The 10,657-nt window shown below is 40.5% G+C and overlaps 1 protein-coding gene across 6 annotated transcripts in view; it reads left to right on the plus strand.

The window, feature by feature from the left end:
- The window catches only part of KMT5B (lysine methyltransferase 5B), a 40,720-nt gene extending 32,725 nt beyond the window's left edge, over positions 1–7,995 (plus strand). For 5 of the 6 annotated variants that reach the window (XM_005509057.3, XM_065064998.1, XM_021296651.2 and 2 more), the window contains one exon: positions 5,214–7,995. In XM_005509057.3, coding sequence (XP_005509114.1) covers positions 5,214–6,682 — 1,469 coding nt within the window. In that variant the 3' untranslated portion in view covers positions 6,683–7,995. Of the gene's footprint in view, positions 1–3,480; positions 4,523–5,213 lie in introns of those variants that run through there. The other variant, XM_065064999.1, reaches the window with a different exon arrangement.
- The last annotated feature ends 2,662 nt before the right edge of the window (positions 7,996–10,657 follow it).

Genomic DNA, 10,657 nt, shown 5'->3' on the forward strand with positions numbered 1-10,657 from the left:
GGAGGACTGGGCAGAGAAGAACCTGATGAAGTTCAACAAGGGCAAGTGTAGGGTCATGCACCTGGGGAGGAATAACCCCAGGCACCAGTAAAGGTTGGGGGTGGGCCTACTGGAGAGCAGCATTGCAGAGAAGGACTTGGGAGTTCTGGTTGACAACAGATTGACCATGAGGCAACAATGTGCCATTGTGGCCAAGAAGGCCAACAGTATCCTGGGCTGCATTAAGAATAGTGTGACCAGCAGGTTGCACTTCCCTCTACTCTGCCCTGGTGAGACCGCATCTGGAGTACTGTGTCCAGTTCTGGGCTTCCCAGTTTAGGAAGGATAAGGAATTACTGGAGAGACTCCAGTGGCAGGCTGCGAAGATGATTAGCAGCCTAGAGCACCTTTTTTAAGAAGAGTGGCTGAGAGAGTTGGATCTGTTCAGCCTGGAGAAGAAAAGGCTGAGTGGGATCTCATCAGTGTTTATAAATATCTCAAGGGTGGATGTCAAGAGGATGGGACCAGACTTCTTTCAGGGTGCCCAGTGATAGGATAAGGGGCAACAGGTGCAGACTGAAGCATAGGAGGTTCCATCTGAATATAAAGAGAAACTTCTTTCCTTTGAGGGTGACAGATCACTGGAACAGGCTGCCCAGAGAGGTTGTGGAGTCTCCTTCTCTGGAGACATTCAAAACCCATCTGGACACCTTCCATTTTACTCTAGGTGTACTTGCTTTAACAGGTGGGTTGGACTAGATGATCTCTAGAGGTGCCTTCCAACCCTAACCATTCCATGATTCTGTGATTGAGTTTTCTATTCTTGGAGAAGTTAGAAGGGCTGTCAGCAGATCTGCTACTTTGGACTTCCAAAGGGCAGACTTTGACCTGTTTAAGAGGCTGGTTGGCTGGTGAGGCAGACCTGAAGTACAAAGTTGTCCAGGAAGGCTGCTCTCTCTTCAAGAAGGTAATCTTAGAGGCACAGGAGCAGGCTGTCTCCATGTGCTGAAAGGCAAGCCAGCAGGGAAGAAGGCTGGCCTGGCTGAATAGAGAGCTGCAGCTGGAACTTAGGAATAAAAAGAGAATTTATAAACTTTGGAAGGAGGGGCAGGCTACTCAAGAGGAATACAAGGATGCTGTGAGGCTATGCAGGGAGAAAATTAGAAGGGCCAAAGCCCGACTTGATCTGGGCCTGGCTACAGCTGTAAAAGGCAACAAGAAATGCTTCTATAAATATATCAGCAACAAAAGGAGAGCTAAGGAGAATCTCCAACCCCTGATGGATGCTGGGGGAAACATAGTGACAGAGGATGATGGAAAGGCTGAGGTGCTAAATGCCTTCTTCACCTCAGTCTTTAATAGCCAGAACAGCTGTGCTTCAGGTACCCAGCCCCCTGAGTCAGAAGACAGGGATGGGGAGCAGAATGAAGCCCCAATATTCCAAGGGGAAATGGTTAGCGACCTGCTACACCTCTTGGACACCAACAAGTCTATGGGGCCAGATGGGGTACACCCAAGGATGCTGAGGAAGCTGGTGGAGGTGTTCACTAAGCCACTTTCCATTATCTATCAGCAATCCTGGCTAACTGGGGAGGTCCCAGTTGACTGGAAGTTGGCAAATGTGACATCCACCTGCAAGAAGGGCCAGAAGGAGGATTCAGGGAACTACAGACCTGTCAGTCTGACCTCTGTGCCAGGGACGGTCATGGAGCAGATGTTCTTGAGTAACATCACACAGCACACACAGGAGAAGCGTGTGATCAGGCCCACTCAATGTGGGTTGAGGAAGGATTCAGGGAACTACAGACCTGTCAGTCTGACCTCTGTGCCAGGGAAGGTCGTGGAGCAGATCATCTTGAGTAACATCACACAACACATACAAGAGAACTGTGTGATCAGGCCCACTTAGCATGGGTTTATGAAAGGCTTGTCCTGCTTGACCAGCCTGATCTCCTTCTATGACAAGGTGACCCATCTAGTAGATGAGAGAAAAGCTGTGGGTGTTGTGTACTTAAACTTCAGTAAGGTGTTTCACACAGTATCCCACAGCATTCTCCTGGAAAAGCTGGCAGCTCATGGCCTGGATGGGTATACGCTTTGATGGATAAAGAACTAGCTGGATGGCCAGGCCCAAAAGAGTTGTGGTGAACAGAGTCAAATCCAGTTGGCGGCCATTGATGAGTGGTGTTCCCCAGGGCTCAGTATCAGGGCCAGTTCTGTTTAAACTCTTTATCAGTGATCTGGATGAAGGGATTGAGTGCAGCCTCAGTAAGTTTGCAAATGACACCAAATAGGTTGGGCGTGTTGATCTGCTGGAGGGTAGGAAGGCTCTACAGAGGGATCTGGTCCAGCTGGATTTCTGGGCTGAGGCCAATTGTATGAGGTTCAACAAGGCCAAGTGCCAGGTCACAACACTTGGGTCACAACAACCCCAGGCAGCGCTACAGGTTCAGGAAAGAGTGGCTGGAAAGCTGACTGGCAGGAAGAGATCTTGGGATGTTGATCAACAGCTGACTGAACATGAGCCAGCAGTGTGCCCAGGTGACCAAAAAAGCCAGCAGCATCCTGGATGGTTGTATCAGGAATAGTGTGGCTGGAAGAACTAGAGAAACGATTGTGCCATTGTACTCAGTGCTGGTGAGGCCCCTGAATACTGTATATTCAGTTTTGAGCCCCTCATCGTAAGAAAAACGTTGAGGTACTGGAGAGAGTGCAGAGAAGGGCAATGAAGCTGCTCAGGGGCCTGGAGTAAAAGTCTTATGAGGAGCAGTTGAGGGACCTGGGGCTGTTTAGCCTGCAGAAAAGGAGGTGAGAGGAGACCTTATCACTATGTGAAAGGAGCATGGAGAGTGTTAGTCTCTTCTCCCAAGTAGCAAGTGTTAAGACAAGAGGAAATGGCCTCAAGGTGTGCCAGGGAGGTTTAGATGGGATATTAGTAAAAAATTCTTCATGGAAAGGGTTGTCAGGCATTGGAACAGAATGCCCAGGGAAGTGGCGGAATCACCATTCCTGGAGGTGTTTAAAAGGCATTTAGACAAGGTTCTTAGGGACATGGTTTAGTGCTCTAGAGTTAGGTTATGGTTTGAGTCGGTGATCCTGAGGGTCTCTTCCAACTGAAATGATTATATGACTGATAGTTCAGGTACCTATTTTAAAGTGAAAATATACAGTTAGTAATCTTTGAAGAAATTGGAAGGTATTTTTGTTTGTGATGCTCCTGAGAGACTTCTCTTCATGGAGTAGTGAGTATCATTTATTTACTTTACCCCTTCCCCACCTCTGCCATCTTCAGTATAGGCTAAATATAAATAACTTCAACTTTGACTTAACTATTAGGTTGGTGCAAAAGGAATTGCGGATTTTTGCATTGTTGAAATTTGCTGTTTGATATTGGAATACATTCTTAAACGTGGTTTTTTTATGTGTCATTTTGATGCGCTTTTTTGCTTTCTTTTTTTGCTACTGACTTATTACTTGCTGTTTATTTTATATTTATTTTAGACTATGGAAATGATGTTAGACAAAAAGCAAATTCGAGCATTTTTCTTATTCGAGTTCAGAATTGGTCGTAAAACAGCAGAGACAACTCACAACATCAGCAATGCATTTGGCCCAAGAACTGCTGATGAACATACAGTGCAGTGGTAGTTCAAGAAGTTTTGCAAAGGAGACCAGAGCCTTAAAGATGAGGAGCATAGTGGCAGCCATTTGAAGTTCACAGCGACCAATTGAGAGCAATCATTGAAGCTGATCCTCTTACAACTACATGAGAAGTTGCCGAAGAACTCAATGTTGACCATTCTACAGTTGTTTGGCATTTGAAGCAAATTGGGGGGAAAAAAAAAAGTGCCTCACAAGCTGGCTGAAAATAAATTGTCATTTTGAAATGTCACACCCTCTGTTCTTTTACACAACAACGATGAACCATTTCTCAATCCGATTGTGACTTGAGATAAAAAGTGGATTTTATACGACAACTGGCAATGGCCAGTGGTTGGACTGAGAAGAACCTCCAAAGCACTTCCCAAAGCCAAACTTGCACCAAAAAGAGGTCATGGTCACTCTTTGGTTGTCTGCTACCAGTCTGATCCATTACAGCTTTTTGAATGCCAGTGAAACCATTACATCTGAGAAGTCTGTTCAGCAAATCAATGAGATGCAGAAAAAACTGCAATACCTGCAGCCAGTGTTGGTCAACACAAAGGGCCCAGTTCTTCTCCACAACAATGCCAGACAGCATGTCACACAGCCAACATTTCCAGAGTTGAATGAATTGGGCTACAAAGTTTTGCCTCATCTGCCATATTCACCTGACCTCTCGCCAACCTAATACCAGTTTTTCAAGCATCCCGACAACTTTTTGTAGGGAAAACACTTCCATGACCAGAAGGATGCAGAAAATGCTTTCCAAGACTTCATTGAAATCTGAAGCACAGGTTTTTATGCTACAGGAATAAATGAACTTATTTCGCATTGGCAAAAATGTATTGATTGTAATGGTTCCTATTTTTATTAATAAAGATGTGTTTGAGCCTGGTTATAATGACTTAATTCACAGTCCAAAACTGCAATTACTTCTGCACCAACCTAATAGCAAACAGGTTTGGAGCCACATAAAATATGGTTCCATCTGGCTTCTCTTTGCTCCTGTGATGATTGATTTTTTTTTTATTATTTTTTTGTTTTCATAAAAGGCACACAACTTCCCAAAACTCTTTTATGATCTCTAATTTAAAAAGCTTTAAAATTACAGCTTTGCTTGGCTAGGCAAAACTTCTTTGCTTAACACAGTAGGTGATAGGAAACTGGATACCTGAAATGGAAAACATTACAGTAAAGGGATTTTTTTCCTTCCCCTGTAGGAGAAAATTCTGGGGTTAATACTACAGCATGCTGATCATCAGATTTTGCTGAAATAATACTCAGTAAAATCTGTGGATGATGTGGGACAGATTTTTGAAAAAAATGGGAGAAGAATTATTTCAGTAAAAACCAAATTTGGTATATTTGGGGCAGTAAGGGAAGTGTAACTGGAATTTAGGTGTGCTTGTGACTTGTTTGACAATTTCTTTCATGTCTGATTTGCAAGTTAAGCAGTCTTGCCTCTTTACTGTGTACTCTCTAGCCTGTTTCACAGATTTTGATGAAGTGTTTAAGATAAATAACTGCAGTATTGGGAGTAGGAATCTCAGGATAAAGCAGTGTCATAACAGAACCACCTTTTTCTTTTGCAGATAACAGAAAATCTTCAATTGGCGTAAAAAAGAACAGCAAAACCAGAACATTAACAAGACAGTCTATATCAAGAATTCCAGCATCATCAAATTCTACCTCATCTAAACTAACTCATATAAATAATTCCAGGGTACCAAAGAGACTGAAAAAGCCTGCAAAGCCTTTACTTTCAAAGATAAAGTTGAGAAATCAGTGCAAAAGGCCAGAGCAAAAGAATGCTTCCAGAAAGCTCGATATGGGAAATTTAGTTCTCAAAGAGCCTAAAGTAGTTTTGTATAAAAATTTGCCCATTAAAAAGGATAAAGAATTGGAGGGACCAGTCAAAGTTGCAGTCTCTAGTGGATGCTTAACAAGGCACGCAGCAAGAGAACATAAACTGAATTCTGTGAAAGGTGCTCACGAGCATGGTGATATACCACCCTGCACATATGTAACAAGGAGGTCAGTGAGAACAAGGATGAGTTTGAAGGAGACCTCTGACATAAAGCTTGAACCAAATATGTTGGATAGCTATAAAAATAATTTGACTGAAACACAATTGGATATTTTAGAGCAGCAGTCTCATGTGAAAAATGAAAATGACGTGACTCATGGACCATCACATAAAGGGCAGATTAGATACCAGAAAAATGATGCAGGCATGTCAAAAAAGAAATCTCGACAAGGAAAACTTGTGAAACCATCTGCAAAAATAGAAGAAATTGATACTACACACAGTACACCTGTGAAAGATGGAGTACCAGTTTTGATTAGTTCTCATTCAGAACTCAAAGAGAGGAATAATGTGGTAGACACACCTGTTGGCTATAAAGACTGTATCCCTGGATCTGGTGGCTGCTCTGTTTTAACATCTGACAATTTTACAGCAAAAGATAGCTTTAGAACTGCAAAAAGCAAGAAGAAGAGACGAATCACAAGATATGATGCACAACTTATCCTTGAAAATAGCTCTGGGATACCTAAACTGACTCTTCGTAGACGTCATGATAGCAGTAGCAAGGCAAATGACCAAGAAAGTGATGGAATGAGTTCTTCAAAAATAAGCATCAAATTAAGCAAAGACCATGAAAAGGATAATAATTTATATGTAGCAAAGCTAAATAATGGGTTTAACTCAGGATCAGGCAATAGTTCAACAAAATTAAAAATACAGCTAAAACGAGAGGAAGAAAACAGAGGGACATACCCTGAGGACCTTCATGAAAATGGTATGTGTTGTGGTGAAACTCTTTCTGTTTTGGAGTCAAGAATGGAAGTAGATGATTATGGTCACTATGAAGAGGAAACAGCAGATGAATCTTCATCAGAAGAGAATGATGAAGAGGAAGATGACTATGATGATGAATTTGATGACTTTATTCCTCTTCCTCCAGCAAAGAGATTAAGGCTTATTGTTGGCAAGGATTCAATAGATATTGATATTTCTTCCAGGAGGAGAGAAGATCAGTCTTTAAGACTCAATGCATAAGCTTATAGATCTTTAAACTGACCTGGATGTCATTTAAAAAAAAAAAAAGAAAATCCATTTGATTATTCTTTAACTGAAGAACTTTCTGGAAAACTTAGTGGCAGCACTTCTTTATTGTTTATTCACCTATCAAGATAATGTAGAAAGTGTACAGCATACTGACTCTTCTTAAGTCTGATTTGTGCAGATTTTTATTGTACTTTTTAATAGCCTTATGTGCAATTCTGGGATAGAGGTAATGCTCTGTTGTAAAATAAAGGCTCAAGTAAAGTTATGAAATTGCATCAAATTTTTCCATGCAGGACAATGAGAATACAGTGTGGCTACATAATTATTTTTTATTAGTAAGAGCATTAGTGTGCTCTTAGAATATTTGACTAAACAATTTAAAAAATCATAGAAGCAGTATATTAAGGTTTTCTAGTATATGTTAATATCACCAGCAATGATCTACAGCTTTTCAGTTTATTTGCTAGATGTTTTTTTTCCCCCTTGGAGTTTGTCAATTTTAACACTGTATGCTGTCCCAGACATACTGTTTGCCGCCTTTGTTATAGTAGCAAACAGTTGGTTGGAAGTCAAATTGATTTCTTTAAAAAAAGATTTTTTTAAAAAATGAGAAGTTGTTGACAGTTTGCTGACTTTTTAGTACATTATATGTACAAGGGTAGCAGTATGCATAATAAAAGTTTGGATAATGGTGTATTTATTGCTTGTTATGTAAATTAAACACCTTGTATTTAACACTTTTCAATACTTTTAGATAAAATTGTTCTTTGCAAGAATGATTGGTGCTTATTTTTTCAAGAATTTGCTGTGAAATAATGTGATTACAATGGGCAACATTTATCCAATGAACTGCAGTGTCCTAAATTGGTTCTTCATATTTTCTGTTGCACTTGTAAAATGCTACAAGGAATTTAAAGAAAATCTATTCACTTTAACTTATGATAGTTTTATGAAATTAAAAAAAACTAAGTCACAGCTTTTGTTCTGTGGTAACCTATAAATTGTTTGTCTTTTAAGAACCAGTTGTAAAAGACTGAAAAAATATGTATATGTTGTAAATATTTGTGTGTTGTGAGAAATTTTGTCATAAGAAATTGAGATAACTTGCCAGAAGGGTTTTTAAGTTTAGAAATACATCCATGCAAATAAAGTAGGAAATTGTAAACCTAATTTTAAACTCTGCATCAGCTGGAGTTCTTTGCTCGTACATAGTTCACGTTATACTTCAGAGTCTGCTTTATAACAATGAAGAGTATCAGGGCAATCTTTGGCTCTTTTGTTTTTAATAAAAGAATGTTAGGAAACCTCTGGGCACAATGGACTTGTTTGTATGCATAAATCTCCTTTATAAGCTATTTCTTTGAAACAGGTTTAAAATGTTACAGTGGATATAAGTGTATAGCACTTTGGTCTATGCTATTTGTGTTTTTATGGGACCATGGATTAAGGTTTAGAGATTTTTTTTTTTTTTTTTTTTTTTTTACCTAAGGGTGTAGAAACAGAAATAGCATCTTGAATGAAATGTGCTCTTGGATTAGTTGAATCCATTCTTAGCTCCATAGTATTTGGATGTCAGGTCCAACCCTCTCTGCCCGGAAGAACAAGAGTTTGAGTTACATGGCCACTGTATTTACCCAGTTTTGTTTGAAAGTATTAGTGGAAATGGGTGGGTGAATTTGCACGTGAGCTCATCATAATGGTTTGGCCCATCTCCCTGACCCTCACAGAAATGAATAAAAAAAAAAAATCTCCAAAAGCATTTCAGTATTTTTTAGGCTGCAAATCAGATGGTAGAACCTGCCTTCATCTGTCCTTCTGTATTCTTAGCAGAGAATTAAATACAGAATTAGACACAATACTTGTAACTTTTTTTTTTTTCCATGTCCAGTCTCTGTTAAAGGACAGCTGTGTCTCCAGTACAGAGAGTATATATATTTTTTTTAAATGGATAGGCCTTTATGTAATGCAGAGCCTCTCCTGTCCGTCCTGGGGCTTTAGTACATGGAAGACTGAACATGAAAGCTTTGGTAAGTGTGCTGACGTTTTTGAGTACTGAGTTCAGCTACAGTTAATGACAAATACAGCTGTTTCCTCAAGAATTCACCTGCATTTTTACTGGGTGATGTGCCATGCAAGTATGTGGCTGTATCAGTAAAAATGTGAAGAGTTGAACAGAGTTGCATGCTTTCTGTTCACTGCCTTGTAGATTATTACCAGTTCCCCTAGTTTGCTCCATACACCATTTTTCTTGTACCTCATCTGCCTCCCTGCTCCTCCTGCTTGCAGATTCATGCTGTATGGTCCCCCAGCAGCCTTGGTGGGTCTAGTGGACAGTGATTGGTTTGCAGAAACGTAGTTCACTTGGGTATTTGAGAAAAAGGGGTTGATGCAGCACACAAACATTGCCAGCTGTTGTTGGTATTTGCTGACCACTATGCTCAAGAGTAAGTTTAGGGCTTGCTAGACCAACGTCAAGCGATGAAAGCAGATCATGAAACAGGTGATGAAGTAATGACAAGAGAATCCTGCCCTTAGAGGTAAACGATGTTTTCCTGGAGTAGATGTTCCTACTAACTCATAGTTCAGCCAGCCCCTTAATGGGAGCTGCATTTCTTTGATACAGAAATATGTACAAATAGCTCTTTGGGCATCAGGAACTCTGGATTTCTCCAGTTCACAGAACAATTATCTTGGAGAATTTGGAGCAAAAGCTTTTAGTTATTTCCAGGGTAGACATGTCCACAGATTTTTGGTGTTACAAACACCTTAAAAATAAGTAAACGTGTTCCCCAAAGTTGATCAGGTAGGCAGGGATTGTACAACCCCAGTCTCTTGTGTCCTTCCTCTGCTCCAGAAAATATTATTTTTCCATAATTTCTGTGTGAATTGGCAGATCATGATGTTTCCCTCTCCTTAGTAGGATCCCTAGTAGTCAGGGGAATATGAATGTTTTGCACATGTGTGAGAACTTGGCAAACTGGAGATGTTTCTGTCTGGGTCACGAAACACTGTGAAGTTAATAATTATTTGAATGTCAGGGACCCTCTGTAGCCTTTATGTCTCTTAATTTCCCAGCATACTGGTAAGAAAAGATACTACAGATAAGTAGGTTTAGGATGACCCCAGTATGTCCTTTAGCAGGTTGAGGAGTTGGAGGAAGCATATTACAGATGGGTTTTGTCAGCTATCTTTGTTATGTGTAACAGGTTGGGAGGCTAAAAAGGGAACATTACAACCACCATGAAAACAGCAGTTTGGCAGTGGATTTGTAAGCATCCTGGCACAAGCAGTGTATACTGGGCTGCCATCTAGTTCAGCATGAGCCTTTGAACATTTGGGTAGCAGATGTAGCGGACTTGCACCTTTGATGTGGTGAGTTAATAGGGATGGGGCAAAGGTGTTGACTCTTCGTGAGACGAAAATACTGTTTCTTCACAAAACTGTTATAGAATTGTGAGCTTAAAAAACATAGGGAGCACTTTTAAGCACCCTGCTCAAGTAGAGGCTTGCATAGTCTTACTATACAGTAAAATCACTGCAAAATACATTACAGGCAGTTTGATCCTATTAGATACTCTTCATGTCAATCCGAGAGATACAGAGAAGAAAGTTAGTATGTGTCTGCCTGCCTTGCACAGGGCAGTTTAACCTTCCCCATATCTCTTTGGAGTGATATAGAAAGGTAATTTAAATTTGAGGAGGAATGATTTAATTGGAAATAGCCAAATAAAAATCAAGTCTTTCCTGCTTCACGTGTACAGGGACATTCCCCTGGACACCAGGGAATTTCTGGAAAATTGCTTATGCTGAGAAGAAGCAGTTTCTGCAAACAGCAGAAGCACGATTGTTGGATGTTATTGTAATATTGTCTGATATGAGTCCCCCCCATGAGCTGATCTAGCACGCTCTTTTCTACCTCATCTGTAACTCCAGATATAGTGTGCAAGCCAGGGACATTTGGACTTG

The sequence above is a fragment of the Columba livia genome, chromosome 5, assembly GCF_036013475.1.
Source record: "Columba livia isolate bColLiv1 breed racing homer chromosome 5, bColLiv1.pat.W.v2, whole genome shotgun sequence".
Classification (NCBI taxonomy): domain Eukaryota; kingdom Metazoa; phylum Chordata; class Aves; order Columbiformes; family Columbidae; genus Columba; species Columba livia.